This window comes from Orycteropus afer, unplaced genomic scaffold, assembly GCF_000298275.1.
Source record: "Orycteropus afer afer isolate SDZICR_OR568_19922 unplaced genomic scaffold, OryAfe1.0 scaffold00017, whole genome shotgun sequence".
Lineage (NCBI taxonomy): Eukaryota > Metazoa > Chordata > Mammalia > Tubulidentata > Orycteropodidae > Orycteropus > Orycteropus afer.
In genome coordinates this window covers 5,139,542-5,166,614 of record NW_006921604.1, presented here as the reverse complement: position 1 = coordinate 5,166,614, position 27,073 = coordinate 5,139,542, and the positions used below count along the sequence as shown (strand labels likewise).

Below are 27,073 nucleotides of genomic sequence, written 5' to 3'. Positions count from 1 at the left end.
TCAGTGGTAATAGATGCTGAAGGCATGAAGAATGTAGAGCAGGGTGGTGACAAAGGCAAAGAACTGGAAGAAGATGGGGAAATTGTGTGTTAGAAATGGCCAGCCCGGCTCCTGCCCACACTCTTCCAAGGGCCAGCAGCCCCAGTAGCCTATGAGGCCTGGTATTCTGACCCTACTGGATCTCCTCTCTGCCCCATGCCCTGCCCAGCCTGGGCGCAGCAACCACTGCCCAGCCTCATCTTTCTTGACTTCTCAAAAACTGATGGGCCAACTACTCCATCATCCTTGAAACTCTCCTTTCTAGAGCTCAGGGTTATTTGTTCCATGTGAGGCAACATGCTTCAGCAATGACAGATTTAAATGTTCTTGTCCATCAGTAGCAAAGCGCACTCACCGAGGCTGCAGTGTTTATGTAGTAGTTTTTGAGGTCCTGGCTCTCAGAAACAATGGTGGCGTGTGCTTGCAAGACAGCGGCGCTCATGTACAGGATGCCAGTGGTCCCGTGGTACAGGCTGTCCTGGAAACACAGAACAGAAGCCATGGCCACAGGGACTGGGCCACTTAAGCAGCTGAGCACTTTTCTTTCTGACTATACAACTGGGAGGAGTAATACAAAAAGACAGGCTCCACTCCCTAAACTCCTATTTCTATTTGCAATATTTCTATTGGAAATAACTATGTAGCGAGCAATAGGGTAATTGATAAATAGGGATAATATAAATTCTAGTCAACATTTGGTGGCATAGTGCTTAAGCCATTTGACTGCTAACCAGAAGGCTGGTGGTTCAAACCCACCAGCCACTCCTCAGAAGGAAGACTGGGCAATCTACTTCCGTAGAGATACCACCTCAGAAATCTAAGGAAGTGTTGCTATGAGTCAGGACCGACTTTACGGCAGTGAGGTTATTTTGTTTGTTTATTTGTTTATTCCATGCTGAGCTTTATGCTAAGCCTTTTCTCATTTCATTTAACCTTGTCAACTATGAGGTAGGTACAGCTTATCATTAGCCCCGTTTTGAGGAAATTGAAGATCAAAGTTAAGATTGATGAATAAATATCTAAGCTAGGATTTGAATCCAGGCCACATTAACTCCAAACTTATGTTCTTGGTTATTAACATTCTGAAGACCTATTCTGTGTTGGGCATTGTGCTGAATAATAAACATGCATTGTCTCATTTAACGTTCATAGTCAATCACATGAGGTGGCTACCCCCAACTCACAGATGGGGGAGCTCTGGCGGTGTAGACTGCTAACCAGAAGGCTAATGGTTCAAACCCACCAGCCACTCCTCAGAAGGAAGGTTGGGCAATCTACTTCCGTAGTGATACTGCCTCGGAAACCTAAGGGGTCGCTATGATTTGGATCCTCAGAAATCCAAGGAGGGGTCGCTATGAGTCAGATCTGACTTGACGGCAGTGAATTTGGTTTGGAACTCACAGATGAGGCCATTGATTCTTAGCTAACACATGGTAAGTTTGGTAGAGTCTAGCTAATTTGCTTCCGTAAAGATTTACAGCCTTGGAAACCCAATAGGGGTCACTATGAGTCAGAATCAACCTGATGGCAGTGTTTGAGAGTTTTTTTCAATTTATGCTAAACCTTTAGCAATACTCTTTGACTCAACAAAAATATTCTGGAGCCATTAAAAGCAGTTATCAGTCTAGAAGGAATGTTATAATTGGCAAATATGCATTTTGGAACCCGAAAAGGAATATTTGAGGAAACATCATCAGTGGATGAAAGTATTAGAGAAAAAGTTGAGGGGGTCAGGCTGTTACCCCTGAGAGGACAGTCAGTCACCATGTGTGACGTGGCATCTGTTTTTAATGGCTGCACCATATTTTTGTTGAGTTGAAGAGTACTGCTAAAGGTTTAGCATAAACTAAAAAAAAAAAAAAAAAAAACCTCCCAAACTCACTGCCATCAGGTTGATTCTGACTCATGGCAACCCCTATTGGGTTTCCAAGGAGGTAAATCTTTACAGAAGCAGATTAGCTTGACTCTACCAACCTTACCGTGTGTTAGCTAAGAATCAATGTCCTCATCTGTGAGTTGGGGGTAGTATTATAGGCATCTCATGTGATTGGCTATAAACATTAAATGAGACAACATGTGTTTATTTTTCAGCACAATGCCCAACACAGCCTTCTGGTTAGCAGTCAAATGCCTTAGGCACTATGCCACCAGAACTTCCTAAAAGTAATAAAAAATAAAATTATATAGCTGTATATATAAATCAAGGAACTTTTGTAGCACAGTTCAGCTGCTAATTAAAAGGTCAGCAATCTGAGCCCATGAGCTGCTCCGAGGGAGAAAGATGAGCAGTCTGCTTCCATAAAGATTTACAGCCTTGGAAACCCTATGAGACAGCTCTACTTTGTCCTATAAGGTTGCCGTGAGTTGGAATCAACTTGATGGCAGTTGATATAGATATTGCATAAAATTCACATGGAATATGCAAAAATGATAGTGGTGGTGATAGGGCCTAGAGACTGGGGTGACTTTTCTTCTACTAGAAATTCCTTCAGTGTTGATCCAACGGTTTTACCATAAGTAAAATTCAAAGGAAACAGGTCCGAATGTGCTTGATTACAGGGCAGTGTGTCTATCCATACAAAGGCAGCATTGGAAGAGAATATAAGGAAATATTTGCTCTGGCAGAGGAACACTTTAATTTGGTTGAATATTAAACACATTAGAGTAAAAAGTCTTGGTCCCTTATGAGCTTAGCCCTGGAAGGGTCTCTGCTCCCCAGTCTTTGTTCTCCTTCCCCACCCAGAAGGGCCTATTGTCCTCACTACCCTAAGACATTGGTCCAGGAGCCCCCTCTGGTTCTTACCAGGACTCTCCAGGAGTCATATTTTTTGTAAAATCCAAACAAGTAAGACAATAGGAACATCAGGGAGATGAGGAATGAGGTGAGCGAGACGTACATCACCCATCCTTGCAGCAGTGGGTTTGCTACCTGGGTGGCGGCTACCAGGATCCAAACCCAGCACCCAAATATCTGTAAGATAAAAACATAAAAGGAGAGACTGTATTACTTGCGAGGAGCATGTTTCCTTTTGCAGGGCATCTTTTTTTTCTCCTCTGTCTCTGGCTAAAAGCACTTCAGATGAAGTTAGGAGGGAACCAAGAGGGAAATGGGAAGAAAACTTGCCCAATGAGTCACAGCCAAGTCAGGTCCCATTGTGGGAAAATTATGTCCTTGGGTGGCACAAATGGTTTTATGTTGGCTACCAACCAAAAGGTTGGAGGTTCAAACCCACTTAGTGACGCTGCAGAAGAAAAGCCTGGTGATCTGCTTTCATAAAGATTCCAGCAAAAAGTCCCTGTAGAGTTCAGGTCTCCTCTGTAACACATGGGGGATCACCGTGGATCAGAACCAACTAGACCAGTAACTTTTTTGCTGTTGTTAGAAAATTCAAGGGGTAACAGAGGTTGAAAGCAGAGGGACTCTAGACTAAATTTACCCACAGAATTTATTCTTGGCTGTATTCACATGTTCAAACAGTATTCACATGTTCAAACAGTATTCACATATACAGTTATTATTACTATTACTATTATTATTAATATACCCTTCATCCAGATAAATATTTGTCTCTACCTATCAACTGTGCTCCCATGTACAGTTTTTTTAAAATATTTCCAAATAAATTGCTAACATTTAAAACAGGATATTTCATATGAAAGACTTTTCTTGAGAAATCCATAGTTCTGGCCACAGTGAACCTACTTCCCAGGCAACAGTAGGTGGGAATGAATTGTAACAGTCCTTTTAGAAAGGGCCTGGAGCCCTAAGTAGACCACATCCCCCAGCCTTCTCAACCCCTTTCCATCATGGCGTGTTTACTGTTGCTCACTTATGCTGTGGGATCCTACTTCCCTTTTCCCGACTCCCTTCACCCATCGACAGTGCCTGCCTGGCCCTGTAGGCCTTTGGTTTGGAGCTACTGGGTTATAGTATCTGGCCTCAGTTGATGACTCCAGCTGGAATCTGACCCCGCTGAGCACTATGGTTCCAGTTTAATCACCTCTCAACTGTGTGCAGCTACTTATTGTCTCTTGTTGGAGAAACCAAACATTTGTCTTGTTCTGTCTCTTGGCTCTGACTTTGTCTGCTTTTGCACCCATGTTGGTGAGCCCAGGGGAGGAAATGAATGTCCAGCACATGGCACGTCCAGTAAGAGCCCTGGAGGAAGAGGCCTGACACTAGCACCATGTGGTTTTGCTGTTTGTCTCAGACTTTCTGAACCCCTCTTTCCTGGAGCCTCCTTAGGATGTTATCACAGGTTTCCTCAGTTTCTCCCTCTCCTCACTCCTGTTAAACCTGGGCTTTTAATAAGGACTACATTACTGATGGAGCTCTGATGGAGCTCTGGTAGCATAGTGCCTAAGGCACTTGACTGCTAATCAGAAGGCTGGTAGTTCAAACCCACCAGCTACTCCTCGGAAGGAAGGTTGGGCAATCTACCTCCGTAATGATAGATACTGCCTCAGAAACCCAAGGAGGGGTTACTATGAGTTGGGTCCAACAACAAATAACAACAACAACAAACATTATTGATCTTAGACACCCACCTCCAGTCCATTTCTATCTCTGGCCTTCAGACCACACACCTACTTGTCACTGGATATTTCTAGTTGATGTTCCTCAGTACGTGCACAACTCTGACAGTGACTGTCAAATGGAATATTGTACCTTAGGCACCCCACTTGCCTCACCCTAGTCCTGGCCCTGCCCCTCGAATTCCTCAAATTCAATAGGTACAAAATCTAGTCTATGAATGTATGTGTCTTCTTGGCCCAAACAGTGTTGGCATATAGTCATCATCAATTCCCAATCTCATCAGAACCCACATGCCTCAGAACCTGCTGAGCAAGGACCCAACTGGGAGAGAGAAGGTTATGGCATTGGGAATGGGTATACAGGGGTCTCCAACAATAATGTTCTATTTCCTGTGCCACAGAATGGGTACACAGGAGTTTATCCCTTATAAAGTAATGAAATAGTTTTGAAAAAGAAAAAGAACCTGTTGGGCTTTTAAATCACTGCAGATTTGGGATGCTAGGGATGGCTTCTGGGTTTGTTGTTTGGAGGCAACACACTATCAGATTTTACAACTTTCTGTAAATCTGCAATAATCAAGAAAGTTGCCAGTGGAGATGATTCACTTCTGAGCAGTGCTGTCAAGGACAAACCATTCCTCAGAGTTCTCCCCATCTCAAGAGATAGTCCAGTTCTCTTCCCTACACACCAATGTTAGAATCAGCTTGTCAAAATCAGAATTGTGTTAAATCTATAAATCAACTGGGGAGAACTGACATCTTTATTATGTTGAGCCTTCCAATCCATGGACATGGTATCTCCCTTCAGTTATCAAGATTATTTTTATCAATGTTTTGTAGTTTTGAACACCTGGATCCTGTACACATTTAGTTATATTTTACATCAACATACTTCATTTCAGAGGAGCTATTACAAATAGCTTTTTCAAAATTTTATTTTCTAATTCTTCATTAGAAGATTGAAATGTGATGTGATGTGATGTGTGTGTTGACTTTGTATCCTGTAACTTGCTAAACTTACTTATTAGTGTAAGGAGTATTTTTATTTATTTATTGGTAGATTCCTTGGGATTTTCTACATATCTCACTAGATTTTAATTTTAATTTTCATGACTGCTAATGAGATTGAGTTTATTTTCATAGATTTACTGTTGTTGTTGTTGTTGTTATGTGCCGTCGAGTCGGACCCGACTCATAGCGACCCCTCCTTGGGTTTCTGAGGCAGTATCACTTCAGAAGTTGATTGCCACATCTTCCCTCCGAGGAGTGGCTGATGGGTTTGAATCACCAGCCTTCTGGTTAGCAGTCAAGTGCCTTAGGCACTATGCTACCAGAGTTCCCATAGATTTACTAGCCATACATATTTCTTCTCTGTGAAACCTTTTATTGGTTACAAAATCTTTATAGATTTGTCATTTTCTTACTGATTTGTAGGAATTTTTTCCTAATAATCTGGATCTCATGAACTGTTACAAATATTGCAAATATCTTCTGCTAGCATGTGGCTCACACATTTTATGGTGTCTTTTGATGAACTGAGTTCTTAATTTTAACATAGTTGAATATATCATTCTTTTTGTCATTTTTGTCAAGTTTAATGAATCTTTCCCTACCTCGAGTCATGAAAATATTCTTGCATCTCAGAATTTCCTTCTGGGATCATTAATTTCTTCTGAAATATAATTTTTAGAAGTTTCTTTAGTGAAGGTCATTTGGTAGTAGTCAGTTTCATTTGAGGAGGGAGGAGTTGAATGGTTGGAGCTGCTGTCCTCTAGCTCCCAGAACTGGGCTCTTACATGACGAGCCCAGTGATCTTGGTTGCTGAGGCTGCAAGCAGGTGCCAGGGCTTAGCTGGTGGGCCCTTGCCAAGTGTTCCCTGCCAAGCCAAGGGAAGTACGTAAAAATACTGGCACAAGGTAAGCACCCAAACAATGCTACCTATTAGTAGCAGTGGCATTCAGGATTTCATGACTGTACCCACACTTGTAAAATATTAGACTCACATTGGACCTCTGAGGACAGAGCCTGGGACTGTGCCATTCACCCAGCATAGGTCCTGGGACACAGCAGTGGGGAAGGGACTAAATGAACATATAAATGTTTTAATAAATCTATAATAATACCACAAGCACCTCACATTTACCAGATGCTTCCCAGTTATAAAATTGCTTCACTTAGTCCATAAAACACTTCTAACTCCCTCCAGACTTCTAAGACCAGAGAGCTGCCACTTGACACCTGCTGCTGCTTACAGTTACCTCATCTGTGCCAGGACCAGAGGCAGGTCAAAGGTGCCTCAGCCGAACCCAGCCTCTGCCAATGCTTGCAAAGGGGTTCCTTCCACCTCCTGCCATCAGAGACTGCTCTGGTCAGACACAGTCATACACACATTATATGAATTTTCTTGTTTATTTCTCACCACAATCTGGTACCAGTATTGTTGTTAGTTGATTCTGACCATTGCAATCCCATGTGTACATGGTAGAACTGCACTCTGTATGATTTTTAAAAAATTTTTATTGTGATTTGGATGAAAGTTTACAGAGCAAATTCATTTTCCATACAGCAGTTCATACACATTTTATTTCATGACATTGACTACAATTCCTCACAATGTAACAACTCTCTTCCCACCTCCTCCCTGTAGTTACCTCTTCTCCATGTCCTTCCCTCCCATGCACTCTTGGCCCCGGTGCAAACACTGCCCTTCTATTCTCTCATGATTGATTGATCACTCCAAGGAGTATCTACCTGGCGTAAATGACCATCGTCCCAGGCACACAGGTTCAGCTATTGGCTCCCTCAGCATAGCTGGCTGTGGCCAAGAAGTCACCACAATCTTGCCCCTCTCAGCTCTACTATACACCAGGACATTCTTACAGCATATACAAATATGCATGTGGAAATATTGTCTGCTAATCCTACACATGGTTGTGGGTGTACTCTTCCCTGCCTCAACATACCTGATCATTCCGCCTGCCCACCCATCTATCCACCTACAGATCAATGTTTGCCATCACTGACAACATAGTACTGTAGGTATAAAAGAGTTCATCTTTGTTGTCTGTACCTCCCTGTACCTCTCTGTGTCTTCCTCTTCTTCAATGTCACTGTGTTGATCATTCACTTTTGGTACATTGCCCTTCCCTTCACCCAAATCAATACTTGTCTCTACCTATATAACTCCATAGGATTTTCAAGGCTGTGACCTTTCAGGAGCAGATTGCCAGGACTTTCTTTCAAGGCACCTCTGCATGGGCTCAAAACGCCAGCCTTTTGATTAATAGTCAAATGCTTAACCATTTGCACCACCCAGGGAACCTTATATTAGCTCATTTTAGACTCAAGGAGCCTGAGACCTGAGGCCACACAGGCAGTCTCCAGTGAGGCCCAGGCATGAACCAGGTTTCACACTTCAAGGGCAGGCCCAGGTAGGTGGCCTGTGGAGCACCAGCAGGGGTCTGTCATGCTGACCTAAAGGCCTTGATGAGGGTCTCAGACTGGCCTAGTCCCACAGAACTCGTTGGTGGCTTTCTCCCTCTGGGTCCTAGCTATGGTTTAGTGGTCCCTATCCCTACTTTTATTCTCAGGACAAGTCAAGAGCCTCTGAGGGCTTCGGAATCTCAAGGTGCATGGGAACCTTTTGAAATGGTTTTAGTGTCACATAATCAATGTTAAGAAGAGGAGTGCTATTTATTTTTTATTTCCACACCCCTCTACCTTCTAAACAGTAGAAGGGACCAGGGCCAAGGGATAGCTTCAGGTGAATATAAGCCTTCATGTCTGTAGAGTTCTACCTCATGTCTGTCTCTAGTCTAGGCTGGATTCTTTATAGGTACAAGAACTTCAAGTACTTGTCTTCACATTTTTTTAAAAAAATAAAACTCATATTTTGCTTTCCAAAATATCCTGCAGCCTAAACTGCCCTCCAATTTAACATCTAATTTTGTATCTTCCAAGTGGGAGATACTGTCAGAATGGTGGGAATGGCCCTCAAAGTATAGGCCTATTTTATTATAGTTAAGATATTTGTTATTGTTGTTATTGGGTGCTCTTGAGTTGGTTTTAACTTATAGCAACCAAATGAAACACTGCCCAGTCTTGCATCGTCCTTCAGTCATCATCATCCAGTCCTGCATCATGTAAACATGACATTTGTTGTTGTTAAGTGCTGTTGAGTCAGCTCCAACATCAGGTCATAGTGACTCTGTGTACAACAAAATGAAACACTGCCCAGTCCTGCCCCATCCTCACAATATTTGCTATGCTTGAGCCCGTTGTTGCAGCCACTGTGTCCATCCATCTTGTTGAGGGTCTCATAGAGGGCCAGTAAGACATTTAGATCAAGAGTATTTCAAGTTCAACATTGGCAAGGTCTTCTTCATATGAACGAACACAGATAAGTCATCCATACATTGAGTTTAACACAGAGCTCACTCATGTTTAGAAAGCTGATTAAAGAAACAGAGTATGAAAACTGGAATAACAATGCCCTGATGGGAGTCCAAGGAACCAGGGCTCTCAGAAGAAATAACTGATTCTAGCCTGGGGCAGAGAAGATGAGCCTACACATCTTGTCACACCAGGTGGTGAGAAAACTTTCAAAGGCTTCTGGGGTCCCATCAAACAGATTCCTGCTGGTCAAAGATCGGACAATTTAAGCATCAAACAAGGATAATAGCTACAATGGATTAGAATACTAAATTGAAATCCATGAGTTCAAAATGATACATTATTAAAAAAAAAAAAAAAAAAAAAAAAACCCAAAACCTGTTGGGTCACTCTGGGAGCATACTTATTACTTGGAAAAGGGCTTAATTAAAAAACAAAACAAACAAACAAAAAAAAAACACAACCATTTAACTCACTGCTGTAGAGCCAATTCTGACTCATAGCAACCCCCACTGTGTTTCCAAGGCTATACATCTTTATGGAAGCAGACTGCCTCATCTTTCTTCCATGGAGCTCCTGGTGGGTTTGAACTGCCAATCTTCCTGTTAGCAGACAAATGCCCTAACCACTACACTACTAGAGCTCCTTAATAAAAGAAAACAATCAAATGAAAAATACATCATAGGAGTAAGGAGCTTATAACACACATGGGTTTTACCCTGAGAGCAGCACTTCTGAAACCTGGCTGCACCTGGGATCATCTGGGGGCCTGGCAAAATTCTGAGGCCGGGGTACCATCCCAGAGATTCTGGATGACCTGGTGTGGGAGGATGTGTTTTTCAAAATTCCCGAGATGACTGAGCACCCCAGAGCTCATCTCTATTTCCACTCTTACCCACTCCCATCCAAGCACCATGCAGCACCATTCTTCCTGTGTTTGAATTCCAGCCCTGCCTCTTGGGCAAGTTACTTAATTTGCCTGTGCCTCAATGGAAGAAGCTGTAGTGGTGCAGTGGTTAAAAGTGCAACTGCTAACCAAAAGGTCTATGGTTCAAACCCATGAGCCACTCTGTGGGAGAAAGACATGGCAATCTGCTTCTCTAAAGATTTACAGCCTTGGAAACTCTATGGGACAGTTCTATTCACTGTGAGTTGGAATTGACTCAACAGCAACAGGTTTAGATTTTTTTTGTGTGTGTGCCTCCACGTCTCTGTCCATCAAATAGAGGAGATGGGTATTGCAGTGGCCTCTCTCTCATATGGTTCTTGTAAGAATTTGGCAAGTCTTTGGCATGGATGAGTGTTGGGTGATGGCTGGCCATGTTGCCCATAATCTTTTGAGGATAGGAAGGGTGTTCTATGAGAAAGACCCCAAACAGGGCATATCCAAAGCTGGACTTCCTGCAGAGTAGGAAGTTAAGTCCTGGATGAGAAGGGAGACAGTCAGCTGGGTGGGTGAATAACATTTTGGAGGCACAGACCCTTCTGAGGATTTGATGAAAGCTTTGGTCACCCAGAAAAAGGGTACCTGCATCCACACACAATACTTATGCCTCCATTTATGGGCACACAGACCTCAAAGGTCCACCTGCAGCCCCCAGGTTGAAGTCCATTGCCACCCTCAGGTGAAATACCTATGCCATGAGCTGCTATTTTATTTTGGCAATATCTGTCAAAACATTAAATGCACATCTTCATTGACCTAGTAAGGTCACTTTCAGGAACCTGTGTTACAAATAATGCACATGAACAAAATGAGGAACATGTAAGGTTACTCACTGTAGTCTTATTTGTTACAGAAAAGATAGATAGCAGCCTAAATGTTTATGTGTAGGGGACCAGTTAAGTCAATTATGGAACATTCTACTGCCTTCCGAAAGAATGAGAAAACTCTTTAGTTATCGAAATGGAACCAACACCCAGAGTCTACAAAGGCATAGACCAGCATGCCTAGTGTTTAAAAATCTATATAGAAAATGAAGAAAATGTATGAGTATATATTTGTGTATACACAGATTGTTTGTAGATGCATAGAATATCTCTGGAATGAGGCCCAATAACTAGTCAGCATGTTGGCCTCTATGGAGGAGAACTGCTTGCCTTGAAACAGGAAGTTCAGGGGTCTCACTTATGACAATATGTTTTTAATGTAGTGGAGGCCCTGTCTGCCTGCCTGCCTGCCCACTGTCACCAAGTCAATTCCGACTCTTAGCACCCCCACTGGGTTTTTATAAATCTTTACAGAAGTAGATTGCCTCATCTTCCTTCTTCAGAACAGCTGGTGGGTTTGAAACTGGAGGCCCTAGGTGGTGTCAGTGGTTAACAGCTAGGCTGCTAATCCAAAAGTTGGCAGTTTGAGACTATCCAGAGGCACTTTTGAAGTGCCTGGCACTTCTACTTCAGGCCTGGCAATCTACTTCAGAAAAATCCACCACTGAAAACTCTATGGAGCATAGTTCTACTCTGACACACAGGGGGTCACTATAAGTCAGGGTTAACTCAATGTCAGTTGGTTTGAATGTAATACCATGACCATGTGTAAACTAATCCAAAACAAACAATGTTTTAAAATTTAAAAAAGAAGACAAAGAAGCTGTGCTGTACAATGAAGATTACTGAGGATTTTCTAATAGGAGAGAGATGAAGAGGATCTCCTTTTGGGAGGCTAGATCTGCAGCCTGGACTGAACCGCTGGGAGTCAAAATGTCTCCTGTGGAGTGTGGGGAGCTGTAGAGAGCAGTGAAGGAAACTGGACAGTCTGATGACAAATGCCAGCTGAGAGATGACCCTAGGAAAGGGTGAGGGAGGAGCCAAAAAGGTGGTGCTGTTTCAGATCTGTGGGACTTGGGCTTCTGTCAGCGGTGGGTGTGGGTTTGGGGTGGAGCAGACCCAGAGCTGGGAACCCTGGCGGAGCCCTGAGGGCGAGGGTGAGGGCGGGTGCCCCTGGCTGGTTTGTCTGCATAGCTGGGCTATATTTCAGCATGGCAGCTCTCATTCACGCCAAAACCACATTACTCTTCTTACTACTTGCCTTAATTTTTTATGACAGTGTAGTCTCTCTTTCCCTTCCCTGCAACTCAGGAGACCACAGGGTGTACTATGAAACCTCAGAAACTTCTGGATATGAGGAAAAGGCCCACAAAAAAAACAGGTGAGGTCCTTGAGGTCAACAGCCCAAGTGAGCTGGGGCTCCTGGTCCCACTGGTGGGCCTCATACAGGACTCCTTCAAGTTTCACCAACAGTGGGGACTGGGACTCACTGAAGTTCCATCTGACATTACAAAGTAAGTTTTGAGACAAAGAAAATGATTGTCTCTTGTATTCCAGTATCCATGGCCATGTTATTAAGTCCCAGGGTCTCTTGGTCCTAGCATAGCCTTTAAAAGGGAAAACAAAAGGAGACCCACCCTGGGGCTATGCTTCAGATCCACTGGGAAGTTCCCATGCAAGATGCACCGGAAAGCCACAGTGTCATGGCTGTCCCCTCAAAACACCTCAAATCCAGAGAGATTTGTCTTTAATGTCTCAAATTGTAACCTTTTGGTAGGAATTAGAGCTATTTCTGTTTTTAACACTACGTTTTAAAATTGATTGTAAAACTAATGTCAATAAAGGGAGTTTTCATTTTGTCATGTTCCTTCCTTACTCACATATATTTTTTATTAAGTTGTAATAATGGTGAATATGCATATTGCATTCTTTTGATATGTTTCCATGTTGTTTCATGGCTTAATCAGAAAACATCATTTACTCAATAAGGCTTCAGTGTATGGTATATAGGGGGTTTCCAGCTTTTCTTCTATTATAGACAGTACTGGTGTAAATAACTTATTGAAGGAGCTCAGTGGTGGAATGGTTAAGGATTCAGTGGCAAAAAAAAAAAAAAAAAGATCAAGGTCTGAAATCACCAGCCATTCTGCAGGAGAAAAATATGGCAGTCTGCTTCCTTAACAATTTCAGCCTTGGAAACCCTATAGGCCAGTTCTACTCTGTCCTATAAGGTCACTATGAGTCAAAATGGACTTGACAGCAATGGGTTTAAATAACTCATTGCATGGATGTATTTTTCTTATTTTAAATTGTTTCTCTGGAATAGATTCCTTAAGAAGCTCTGGTGGCATAGTGCCGAAAGCATTTGACTGTTAACCAGACGGCTGGCTGTTCAAACCCACCAGCCAATCTGTGGAAGGAAGACTAGGCAATCTATTTCTATAAAGATTTACCACTTCAGAAATCCAAAGGGGGTCTCTATGAGTTGGAATCGACTCAATAGTAGTGAGTTTGGTTTTGGCTTTTGGGGTAGATTTCTTAACTGGACTTATTGGTGGGAGGTGTGGGTAGGGAAGGGATATATCTAGTGACTTTCCAACTAGGCTGTACACATCCCCTTATGGCATATGTGATATATGAGACGTGAGGGGAAGCCTGCTGGGGGTCTCCCGCGAAAGGTTTCCTTGTGCCTTAGAAGGAGACACAGGATAAGGTAGTCTCCTCTCTTGCTCTGGCATTGCCAGGATGTGATGCTTGGAGCTACAGAAGGGGTGGAAGAGAGAGATGGCAAGACCTTGGGTCTATGACAACACAACTGAACTGCTGAAGAACCCACCCAGAGGTAGAGCCTGCAAAGCTGTGGAATTCCTATGATGTGAGATAATCCACTTTCCTTTTGTTAAAACCAGCCTGAGACAGTAACAGCCCTCATAGACCAGATGAGGACCACCTGTGAGGCAAGCCTGCTTGTGCCACACACACCCTCCTACCCCCTCTTAAAATGCCTCCTGGACCCTCTTGACTCCTAAGCCAAACTCAGAGCCCATGTTGCCCCCCCTCCCTTTGTGTCAGCTCACTAACCTTCCTTCAGTCCTTCCAGCACTAGGGTTTCCAAACTGTGGGCTGAGACCTATTAGTGGGTTGTGAAATCAAATTAGTGGGTCACTAAATAGAATTTTTAAAATTAGGTAAATAAGAATAGAAAATATAAGAGTGCATTGCTCAAAGTACAGGGAAATACTGTTTCCTGGAATTTTTGTTTCTCTCTCTCTCTCTCTCTCTCATACACACGCACACATGCATGTGTGCATACATGTGTGTGTGCACCGGGTTGGCATGAAACATGTTTCTTCATGGAGCACAGCCAAAGTGCGAAAGCTTTGCTCTAGCACACCTTCTTTCCTCTACCCAAAGGCCTTTGCCCAGGCTAATGCCCCCCAGTGTGGACAGCTCCTTTCCTTCGCAACACTTGTCCTGTAAGGATCCCAGTGCTCCTCAACATAGGCCTAGGGGGCCACTTGAAAGTCCATGGAAACTACGTTGGGGTCTGTTAGCCTGCCAGGCAGGAAGAATTCTGGCTGTGTGGGAATCAGGGGCCAGGGAGGTAAAGGGAAGCACTGCTGAGTGGTGAGGCAGAGTGCCCAGGACAAGTACAAGGAACTGTGAAATGTCTCTTACGTGCAGTGACTGTCATTCAGTGGAAAGAGAAGAGGCAGACCACATGCCTTCCACATACATGTTCCTACTCCAAATGCCATGGCTGTTGGAGGGTGGGCGTCCTGTGGGGGCCCAGCCAGGAGGTGTTAGCTTCTTCCAGCTACCCCCTCCACCTCTTCCCAGAAATCCCCTCATGTCTCATATATCACACATGCCTGACTAGAGCTCCTTTGACAGTAGCCCTCCCTGTGGGCTTCTCAGATACCCTCAGCTGCTCCAGCCTGTCACCAGCAGGCCTGCATAGGTGCTGTTGACAGCCCATGAGGGAGCTTCCATCCCTGCCTAGTTGGTCTCGGCAGCCTTGTGAGCTTTCTGGGCAGGCGCCATCCCCATTGTGCAGTGGAGGAAACTGGCTCTAAGAGCCCCAAAGATGCCCAGCTGGGGCGTGGCTGGTCTAGACTAGAGTCTAGGACCCCAACAGGCTGCAAATCCAAAGCAACTAGCATTAAGTGGAAATTCTATGCCCCATAATTCAACCTAGGACATTTCCAAATGAGGAGCCACTACATTCTGATTCATGGAATGAGAATTTTCTCTGTGGCTTTAAGGTGAGCAGGAAATTGCTGACCCAGTCACTCTCAAGCCTCCTATGAGGGCCCATATCTTATCCGGTCCATTCTAGAAACAATAGTGTTGGCCAGGAGTTCCCCTTCCATGTTTGCTCCTGACATAACTAGTCATAGAAGGGAGGCTTTGGTACCCACAAGTGTTCTTAGGACTGGCTGACAACATGCCAAGAAAAATCAGTGCTAGGCCCTTCTCTCAATCCCTGGCCTACCTTGGGGTATGTATGGGCCTGGGCAGGGAGTGGCAGGATGCTGAGGCTCAGGAGGGGCCCTGTGAGTCAGAGGGCCTGCACCTCCCCTGCTGCTTCCTCTCCCCTCCCTGCACTTCACTTCCTCCCAGCAGGCCTCACCCACCCTCCCCCATTCAGAGCTTTGACAGCTGACCCCACTACTGACCCAGCTTTTTATTGACTAAACAGTACAGATTTTACAATGTAGTATAAAATAGAACAATAAAAATATTTTTGTTCATCCAAAGTCTAAAGGGCTTTTTTTTTTCCCTTGTCTGTTTCAGAAAAAAAATTAAAAAGTAAACATTTTGGGCGCATTTTTTTAAACTTTCTTTTTACTTGTACACCTTAGAAAAGTTAGAAAATACCAAAAGTATATATAGAAAGAGACAAGATAAATACACTCCACTCCCACCAGTAACCCTCTAAACAAGGACTTTCCCACTGGCCCAGGTCTCCCCACCATGTCCCTTTTTGGCTCCTGTTACGTTTATTAGCTCTCTGGTAAGATGATCTGCTTTCGTAAAGATTACAGCCAAGAAAACCCTGTGGGGCAGTTCCACTTTGTCACATGGGGTCACTATGAGTCACAATTGACTCAATGGCACCCAGTGATAACAACATGTTTATTAACTTCATTTTCCCTCACATGTCCTTAGGAACTCATAAGATGAGCCCTGGACTTGACTTTGGAGCCACCTCCCTGTCTCTGCCAGCCAGCAGGCTGGAGCACATGGCTGTTTCCTGCTATTCTGGTCATTCCTCCCATCTCCTTCCCCCAGGAACCCACAGACACGTAATCACTGAGCATGTTCTGGGCCCTTTGGTAGGCACCAAAGACCAAATTCCTACTTTAGGGGTGTACCATTCACACTCTGGTCTGAGAGATTATCTGCTGAGCTACTCTACCCCACTCCACCTCCCAGCCCATTTTTTCATTAGGTCATTTAGGGCAGGGACCAGACCAATGGCACCTCATCTAGTAAGCCACTCCTAGATTACCAAGCTCCCAACATGCCTCTTAGGGATCTCCTTCATAGTCATTTTCTGCTTTCTTTATCTCTCTTTTGTTGTCTCCTCCCCCAGATCCTGAGCCCTTGGAGGCAACTCTATGTCCTGTGGGTCCTTGTGTCCCCAGTGTCTGGTACAAAATGGGTGGTCAATGCTTATTGTTGACTTGATTCAAGAAATGAGGGCAGAAGGCGGGTTTCTTGACACACCACTAACTACCTGCTCACAGTCTCATTTTCCTGCTGTGATTCCCTGCAAGTGGTGCTGCCTGATACCTCTGGGCCTGCCACTAGGGCCAGCCACAGATTTTCATTTTCGCCGGCAGCCTGGACCAATGGGGGACAAATGCTTGCTTGTTCATTGGCACCCCTTCCCTGATCTATCGCCTGCCAGACCTTAGACCCTCTCCACTTAGGGAGCCTCATCCCTTGGAGAGCAGATGAGATTCTTAGGGGGATATTCCCCCCTTTCTGCCTCCCCCTCCACCCTACCCTGCACCCTTTGTCTGTCCTGGGACACCTCACCTCCCTCGTACTACACAAGAATGTGTTTTAGAGAAGAAAATGCTCAAATACCATTCTTATTCCCACATCCATCCAGCATCTCGGGCAGTAAGACAGGGTGTAGATATGGGGGAAGGGGCTATGAAAGCTGTGTGACAGACAAGCAAAGCTCCAGTCATCATGGCTGAGCTAAGGAGCTGAGATGGGTTTCTCTGAGGCACATCACATGGCTCTGGAGCCCAAGCCCATGAGATCTGGCCCTGCTGGGCAGGAGCTCACTGAGGTCCCATTCTGTTACCTGCTAGGTACAGCTTGAGGCTAGGAGGGGCAGGAAATTGTGCCTCCAGGTCTCATGCTGTGGAACATGGATAAAAGCTGCCTCTGCTCCAATGGGTTAGCCCTATGTGGACCCTGAGCAGCTGTCTGATTGGTAGGGCTGGGGCGACTTGACCAGGTGCTAACAACTGGGCCACCCAAAGGGCAGGCTGGATTTGTTCAGGAGAGGGAGTGGGGAGAGTCCCATGGCCCCTGCTGTCTGACAGGTGTAGGATGAGGCAACGAAGGGGCTGGTGAGAGACAGGGCCAAGAGGAGAGGGATGAAAGCCAGGGACAGTATGGGTAGAATCTCCTGAAGACTCTGACCTGGGAGTTGCTCTTTTCAACTGATAACTGCTCTAGTCTGGCCTGCTTCCTACCACTTGCCAATCAGAAGAAAATTCTAGAAATGTCTCCTGCCTCCCATAGATCTGCCCTGCCCAAGGGGAAAGTTCTCCAGGCCTCTTAGCAGGGTGCTGGCTGCAGGTGAGAATGAAGAGGGAAGTGCCAAGTCAGAACTTCTTATCTTTGAGACTCCTTATCTGGAGCTAGTCTTGGGTCCAATAGGTCCAAATAAGAGCACCCCCACCCCCACTCCATGGTCCTCTACAAGAACACCCAGTTATTTCTGCTAGAGCACCTGTTAAATTCTGGCAGGATGACCTTTCAGCAGTATGTTTGGCTGGCTGTCTTGTCTGAACTGGAAGGGGCCACTGGCTCAGCAAAGGTTGTGGCTAGATGGTCAGGGAAGGAACAGGACTGGAAGTTGAGGTACAGGTAGATGGGCGTGTATGGGTACAAGACTGCGTCTGTTATGTCCTAAGGTCTCTCAGCCTCAAGCCCACCCTCTGTCCTCTGCTCTGTGATGCAGAGCTGCAGTTCTGCAAACCCCAGCTCTGAGGCTCCCTCATCATCTGGATTCTTGTCACGTTTGGGCACTGGGAGGACCTGGGGGGAGTCTGGAAATAGAAGAGTGGGGACATCCTGCTTGCATTTCCAGGCCCTGTCACTCCTACGGTAGCAGTAGTCAGTGCCAACACCAGTTTCTTTCACCACTCACAGCACCAGGCTCTGACCGCTACTCCCATATCACCCCCTCCTCACAGGTCCCCACATGAACTAGGTGAAGCTTCCCCTAGAGGTTCGACCACTAGCCACCTCTTCCCTTTTGTCTCCCCACATCTAGGAGTGGTAGCTGCTTCATGGGCTTATACTCTGGGTTAGTTCAGCCCCTCCTTTCTACTATTTCACTTTTCCAATAACTGTGTAAGCAAGTTCCTGTATTGAATCCTCTCTGTGTGAAATACCTACTGTAGTTTCAGTTTCCTACTGCACCCTGACAGACACAGCACCATTGACTTCTCTACTTGTCCATTCTCTGTCTTCCCCATTAGATACTCAAGCTCTTAAGCAAGGGGCACAACTGTCTTATTCATCTTTATATCTCCACTGCTTGGCATGAGTAATGCAAATACAATTAATGCCGTGGAGTCAGACCCGACTCATAGAGACCCCTCCTTGGGTTTCCGAGGTGGTATCACTATGGAAGTAGATTGTCCAACCTCCCTTCTGGGGAATGACTGGTGGGTCTGAACTGCCAGCCTTCTGGTTGGCAGTCAAAGGCCTTAGGCACTATGCCACCAGAGCTCTCTTGGCATGAGTAGGGGCTTAATAAATAATTGTTGAATGAATATATGGGATTTAAGTGGAGTAGTGTCTTCCTCTTTTCTCAAACCCTGATCTTCTGTGTTTGTTAACTTTCTCACCCCAGGCAGTCCTGGTCTGACACAAGCAAAGTTCTTACCCCTCAATCCAAACCTTTCAAGAATGTCAGGCCTCTTGTCCTCCAGGAAGCTTGTCTCAACAGCTACTACAGTTCTGGCAACCTCTGAGCACTTGTGGTTGTACCCCACAATGTCCACCCTGTTTCCTGTCTTGGGCTGCTCTTCATGTGTTCACTGTGCATCACTTAAGAGAGGGTCTGTGCCTCATCTCGTTCCTTTTATTACTTTCTTATATCTGTATCACCCAAAGAGCAAATCATGGAGACAAAGCATAGAACAGGAGTAGCATCTCAACAAATACTTGTAAAAATTTACAACTGGAGTTTGAGCCCAAGATACCCACACTTTCCAAAAAGATGTCAAGATGGCCAACAACAGACTAACACTAATAGAGTGCTCACTAGGTGTTGACACTTTATGGAAAGTGTTATTAAAACTCCACAGCTGTCTTATGAGATCTCTACTATTATCTCCACTGTTGAAGAACTCAGAATGGTTAAGTAAGCTGCCCAAGTTCTTATAGCAATTAAGCAGCAGAGCCAGGTTTTAAGCTCCTTCTTTCCTGCCTCTAGTTTACTGAACCTGGATGCACTAAGGGCTCCCCACAGTAGAGTGCTAAGCCTATTACCAAGTAGACAACGTGGTCCCAAGCAATTGTTGGGAGCTTCACATCAGACCCCTTTGCATGTCTCACCTTCGCAGCAGGCTTATTCTTACCCAGCCCCACTTTCTCCTTGTAATTTCCTTTTCTTTCCCCCTTGTTCTCTCTTCCCTGTGTCATGCCCTCCAGGGAACATTATTACCATGAGACTCAGTGGTACCCTGGGCACAGAAGTGATTGGCTCACACATCTTGCAGGAGAACAGAAGGAAAGGGTACCATGTTGTAGGACCCAGAGATGAGGATGAGGAAGAGGCCATATGCTGGAGGAGGGTGTTAGTGAGTAGGGGGACAGAAGCAACAAAGAGAGAAGCATGAAAGAAATCACATGAGGGTAAAGTTGAGGAAAGTTTTGCTGCTCCCTTCCTCTCCCGAAGTATGGAGAATTGAAAAAGGAACAGGAAAAAGCAAGGAAAGGGTTTATTTCTTCTAAGGAAATATTATAATGAAGGGGAAGGTCCCAATACTAACCCCAGGTATAAAATGAGCCCTAGTGGGGACCAGGTTTGCTGGTCTGATAGAGCCTGGTGGAACCACTGAGACTATGGCCCCTAGCTGCCCTTCAGGTCTGGAATTAAACCCACACCTATGGCTTCCAGCCAAACAAAAGACAGGCATATGAGTTGAACATTTACCTGAGGTAGATACTCTCCTTGGAGAGAACAAGCATGAGAAAAAGAAGGGCTGCTTCCACACAGGAGACAGCTCAGGGAGCAGGAGTGCATGGAGGGATGGACACAGGGAAGAGGTAACTATGGGGAGGAAGTGGGAGGAGAGCTGTTGCATTGTGGTAAACTGTGGTCAATGTCATGAGACAAAGTATATGTGAACTGCTGTATGGAAAGGGAATTTGCTCTGTAAATTTTCACCCAAATCACAATTAAAAAAAAAAAAAAATGAGTCTCAGTTCCTTCTAGCCACATCAGTTACTTGCTAATCTGCAGAACTGACTTCAATAAATTTAAAAATAAGCATTTAAATATAAACAGAACGGAAGAAGAAAACTGACTGAAATTAAGGTCAATGGAGGATTTAGGTAAGACATGAGGCAGTAGTGGTTCGGTGCTAGAATCCTTGCCTTCAAGCAGGAGAACCTGGTTCCATTGCAGCCAATGCACCTTATACACAGCCACCACCTGTCTGTCAATGGAGGCTTGTGTGTTGCTAGGATGCTGAACAGGTTTCAGTGGAGCTTCCAGACTAAGATAAGACCTGGTGACCTACTTCTGCAAGTTAGCCAATGAAAACCTTATAGATCACAACAGCCAAATCTCATTGGGTGACCATGCATTGGATTGACTTGATGGCAGCTAATGACAACAGGTAAGACATAGGGATAAACTTTCTGAGTTGGAAGAGTCTGGAATGAATTTCCAAAGGCATCAGACTATTTTCTTCCTGGCCAATGTGCAGGCCAGTTAAGAAGTTGAAAGGAAAACATAAAACATCAAACAGAGTGATGATCTTACCTTTCAGCTAGCTGACTCTCTAGAAATCTTAGCTATTTCTTTTTAATTAGTCAAATATAATTAATTAAGTTAACTGGCAAAAAGTTAAAAGGTTTTTTTTTTTTTTTTTTGCCTTTTATTCATAAAAGTCTTGGTTATAGTCACCTAGATCTGCTTCCAGTGTCCCCCTTTTAGCTTGTTAAAAAAGCTTATTAGTCATCTTGTGTCATGAAGGTCTGGCAAGGTCTGTCTCAGCTGCCTGCAGAAGATGAGCTCTGAGAGATCCAGGTAGGGCCTGTGAGCCACACCGTCCCAGTGCTCAGCCCATCCCTGCTCAGGCACATAGCAGACACTCGTACTCACTTGCTGAGTGAATGAAAGAGGGCATCAATGGGTATTCTGAGTGGTGCAAATGGTTAAGCAGTGAGCAGAAAGTTGGCAGTTTGAATCCACTCTGGAGGCACCTAGGAAAAAAGGCCTGGCTGTCTACTCCTTTCTCTTTGGAACATTTTATTGAGTTTTAGATGAAAGTTTACACAACAAATTAGCTTCCCATTCAACAATTTACGTACAAATTGTTCTGTGACACTGGTTGCTATCCCTGCAATGTCTCCCCGTTTCCGTCCTGCCTTCCCTGCTTCCCTTCCTCCAGCTTCCCTGCTCTTCTTTGGCTTCTCATCCTTGCTTTTGAGCAAATGGTGCCCATTTGATCTTGTGTAATTGATTTTTATAAGGAGTACATTCCTCATGAGTGTTACTGTTCATTTTACAATCAACCTACTATTTGGCTGCCAGGTGACCTCAGGGACGGTTAAAAGGCTGTCTTAGGGCGGTAGTCTCAGGGGTTCCTCCAGTCTCTATCAGTCCAGTAAGTCTAGTCTTTTTTATGAATCTGAGTTTTGTGCTACATTTTTCTCCTATTCTAACAGGGACCTTCTATTGTGTCTCTGGCCAGAGAGGTCAGCAGTGATAGCAGGGAACCATCTAGTTCTTCTTGTCTCAGACTAGAAGAGGCTGTGGTTTGCGTGGGCCATTCATCCTGTGGACTAATTGCTTCCTTAAGTCTTGAGTTTCCTTCACCCTCCTTTGCTCCAGATGGGAAGAGACCAATGTCTATTAGATGGCCATTCACAAACTTTTAAGATCCCAGATGCTACTCATCAAACTAGGATGTAGAACGTTATCTTAATGAACTGTGTTATGCCAATTGACCTAGATGTCTAGCTCTCTATTTCTGAAAGGACACAGTTACTGTAAACCCTATGGTACACAGTTCTACCCTGACACACATGGGGTACCCATGAGCTGGAATTCACTCAATGGCAATAGGTTTGGTTTTTCTGTTGTCATTGGTGTTGTTCTCAAATTTAAAAGTTCCTCAACATCATGTTTTGAAATTAGTATTATTTTATGTGAAAAACAGGAATTCAACAATAAACCAAAATGAAATATGAATTTTAATGTTAAAGTCTTCTGACAGTCTCATATATTGCTGGTGGGAAGGTGAAATGGCACAGCCACTCTGGGAAACTGTAAGGCAGTTCCTTTAAAAAATGAAGATACACTTACTATACAGCCCAGCCCAGCAAACACACTCTTGGGCATTTTCTCTAGAGAAATGAAAACTTAACATCCCCACAAAAACCTTTACACCAACTTTCAAACCACTTTTATTTGTAACAACCTAAATCTGGAAACAATCCAAATGTCCTACAACAACTGAATAATTATAGGAGTTGCAGAATGGTACATCTATTGCGTAGAATGCTACTCAGCAATAAAAAGGAATGATACCTGCAACAACTTGGATGGATCTCAAAGTTAGTATGCAGAGTGGGAAAAGCCAATACCAGAAGGTCACATACTTGTGGTTCTGTTTATTTACATGAGATTCTCGACATCTCAAAATTACAGAGATGGAAGTCAGATGAGTGGTTTCCAGGGGTTACAACCAGTGGTGTGTGTGTGTGACTATAAATGTGTGGCAGGAGGGAGATCTCTGCAGTGATGGAATAGTTCTTTCTTTCTTTTCTTTTCTTTTTTTTTTTTTTTTTTTTCTGTACTATGCTTTGGGTACAAATTTACAAAGCAGATTTGTTTTACATTCAACAGTTCATGCAAATTTGATTTCATGCCCTGATTACAATCCTCAACCATAAAAACCTCTCCTCCCCTCTCCTCCCTGTGACTACCCCTTCTTATCTATGTATTCCTGTCTGTCCAGCTTTCCGTCTATGTGAATGCTGCCCATCTGATGTCTCATGGCTGGTTGACCCATGGGATGCATCTCCCTGGGGTAGGTGTTCTGCATGTAGGTCTTTCTACTATTGGGCTGAGAGCCAATCCATGGAAGTGAGTCCATTTGTAGGCCCAAAGGAGGACTCAGGGCCATAGTCTTGGGTGTTCTACCAGTCTATCCAACCAGTAATTCTGGTCATTTTTGTGTTTTTGAATTTTGTTCCACATTTTCCCTTGGTGACAGAACAGCTTTCTATCTTGATTGTGATGGTGGTTACAAGAATCTACACATGTGATTAAATGGCATGAACACACACACACACACACATTTTACCAATGTCAAATTCCTGGTTTTGATTTTGTACGAAAGAGTCAGAGAACACTGCTTACCAGCCAGGGTGGCCGAGGCCTTAGGGAAATGGGCAGGGGGAGCCCTGGATCTCCTTTGAGCCCTTGCTTAAGTAGCTGGAAGGAAATGTGAATATAGATGCCTCTGATGCCAGACCTGGGCTACTGGGAATCGTAGATAACATGTGAATCCAGGTACTAGCTTGTGTTATCTCTGCCTCCTCTTGCTAGCCTGAGCTCCTGATTTGAGCATTATCTGGATGCATGGCCCTAGAAAAACACACTTTTCTCCATGATGCTTCTGGCCCCCAAGAAAGAGAATCTGCCGGGACCACAAGGCCTCATGCTCTGTGGTTCCCCCACTGGACAGAAGCGGGCAGCACACTCAGGCATTCGGAGGTACAGAGAGTGGCCTGTAGTGAGGCCGATTCTGCATGCTCTCTCCAGCCCAGTGAGTCGTGGGATCAGAACCACCCACCTACCTCAATAGTCTCTCCCCCTCTTCCTGTTTACCTCCCCATCTCTCAACCCAGACAAGCCACACATGATTCCACATTCTGTGCTAGAAATGCTCATTTAATGAAAAAGCAAATGCAGAGCAGTGTGTACAGAGTAACTCCATTAAATGCATTCCTGTATATGTATATGGGAGCTCTGGTGGCATAGTGCTTAAGGCACTTGGCTGCTAACCAGAAGGCTGGTGGTTCAAACCCACCAGCCACTCCTCGGAAGGAAGGTTGGGCAATCTACTTCCCTAGTGATACTGCCTCGGAAACCCAAGGAAGGGTCACTATGAGTTGGGTCTGACTCGATGGCACATAACAAAACACACAACATATATGTATATATGGATATCTAGAAATATCTAATAACATCTACAAAGACATACTCCAATTACATATGGATCATATTTATTTCTGTGTTTTCTAAGTTTCCAACAATAAATAAAGATTACTTGTCAATTAAAAATTGTTTTGAGAAAACATCAGACAAGCCCAACTGAGGAGCATTCTACAAAATAACTGATCAGTACTTTTCAAAAGTGTCAAGACAAAGACTGAGGAATTGTCTCACATGAAAGGAAATGGAAGAGAGGTAACAACTAAATGCAATGTGGGATCCTGGACCAGATACACAGACATTGGTGGGAAAACTAGCAAAAATTGAGTAAGGTTTATAGAATTAACAATACAGTATCAATATTTATTTCCTGATTTCGATAATTGTAGCTGCGAGAGATGAACATTAGGGGAAGCTAAGTGAAAAATAAGGAGCCCTTACTGCTCAAGCATTAAGCGCTTGGCTGCTAACAGAAAGGTCAGTGGTTTGAACTCACCAGTTGCTCCATGAGATAAAGATGTGGCAGTCTGCTTCTGTAAAGACTGTAGCCTTGGAAACCTTATGGGACAGTTCTACCCTGTCCTATAAGCTCATTGAGAGTCAGAATTGATACAGTGCCAATGAGTTTGTTTGTTTTTTTAAATGAAGAGTGTATGGGAATTCTCTGTTCTGTTTTTGCAACTTTGCTGTAAATGTAAAACCAAAACCAAACTCACTACCATCGAGTCAATTCTGACTCATAGCAATCTATTGGATTTCCAAGGCTGTAAATCTTTACAGAAGTAAACTGCCTCATCTTTCTTCCGCAGAACAGCTGGTAGATTCGAACCACTGACCTTTTGGTTAGTAGCCACATGTCTGAACCACTACACAACCAGAGCCTTAAATCTAAAATTATTCCAAAATAAAAATAAATGAACATAATTGAACCAATGACAACATCCTCACCCCTAAAATATTTAAAACCCCCAAACCCCAACATAACCATGTCCTCTATTCCACTGGGGAAAGCCTTGATGAGTTCCAGGTGTAGAAGCCTCATGAGGGCAAGTGCCTGCAAGAAGCCACTCTCTTGATGATTCTCACCTGGGCTGCTGGCGTAAGTCTGAAGCCTTGTCCCTCCAGCCTCATGCCAATTGTTCTCTCCTATACACTAGACCTTTCCCTCTTTTGTGCCCCAGCCTGGGAAATCAGCCCGACCAAGCACCTCCCCTCAAGCAGAAGCCACTGTGGAAGAGGACTGTTCGGGAGTCTCTTCTCCAGCAGACAGGAATGACCTGAAGGCAAGAGCTCTGTCACCAGCAGTTTATACATGTGCTCAATAAAAAGCCATAGAGTCAATCTCGTCATGGCAGTCTATGTGGATGCTCCATGGTGAGGAACAGGTCCAAATCCTGGCACATCGAACTTGCAAGGGCACTAAGATGTCATCCATCTGGCAGGAGCCCCACTCTTATGTCCCTGAGGTGGCAGCCCTGGCAGAAACCTGCCTCTTGGGTGGAGTTTCAGTGGGAGCCATCCCAAAGCTGGGCCCACCCTGCTCAACTTCCCTTTCTCGTTGTCATTAACAGACACCCTTTAACTAGTTTACCAAAAAGCCCAAGTCAGGCCCAGCCTTGCAGACAGATGATGAGAGAAGGGCCAATTTAAAGGTAGAATTACTTTCTGTTTTTTCCTCCCTACCCAAGAGCAAGCAGCATTGCTAAAATCATAGCCAGTAGGAAAATATCACTCACAACCTAGATATTTTCAGAAGGGGTTTAAAGGTCAAAACAAATCCCTTTGCCCTGAATTATTTACTGTACCTCAGTCTCCACACTGGTGAAAAAGGGATGATAACAACGAGTTCAGAGAGACGTGGTATTCTGGGAAACATGGTATATGCAGAACTCTGTGGGCTGGGTCACCCAGTCATTGGTAGGGATTAGTGCCACAACGGGGCTGAGAGGTACCTCAGCAGGTAATACGGAGACAGGTTCTTACGTGTAACCGAGGGTACCTAATGTGCCTGTTTCATGGCTGTGCCGTAAGCTACCTTGTGTGTGGAGCACACACAGCCAAAGTTCAAAGTCAGCTAACACGACAATTAAGGAAATCCTGGAAACCTTCTACACAGAAAGACAGTCCTGAGTCCTGCATTTTAAACTTTAGAAAAGAACAAATAAACAAAAACTTGAGGAACAGAAATAATATACTAAATGACCATTTCCATCATCTTCCTGAGAACCCTGGATATTTTAACATCGTGCCTCTACCCCTCCAATTACCAGGACAGCTGTCTTCACCCACAGTGGAGTTTTGTTTTGGAAAGAGGAAAAGCACCCATACTGCAGAAGGGAGGAAATCCTGGTAGAAAGACTCAGGTCAGTGTCAGTGAAACAGACAGCATGCCCCAAGCTCTGAGCCCAGTGTGTGTTGTCTATGTGTGTGTGTGTGTGTGGAGGAGGTGCTACTTAAGACAACAGCAGCCGCTTAAGAAATGAGCTCTGGGTGCCCTTCCCCGGGAGTGGGCGCCACTCTCCACCTGACTGCGTCCTCCCCTCCGGCCGCTCAGATGGCCGCACTCACCAGCTCCGGCAGGAAGAAGGCGTAGGGGATGGTAAGAAACAGCGCGACCCCTAAGGGCACGTCGGGCGGGTTGTAGCTGGTGGCCGGGGGCGGCTCCCGAGAGGCCAT

At 44.6% G+C, this 27,073-nt stretch overlaps 1 protein-coding gene across 1 annotated transcript; it reads right to left on the bottom strand.

Annotated features, from left to right (window-relative positions):
* On the bottom strand, positions 1 to 27,073 carry MALL (mal, T cell differentiation protein like). The gene is made up of 4 exons (XM_007959421.1): positions 26,966 to 27,073; positions 2,843 to 3,010; positions 395 to 517; positions 1 to 63 (listed from the first exon to the last, which is right to left on the bottom strand). Exons 1-4 carry the CDS (start codon positions 27,071 to 27,073, stop codon positions 1 to 3), a joined length of 462 nt encoding a protein of 153 aa, XP_007957612.1.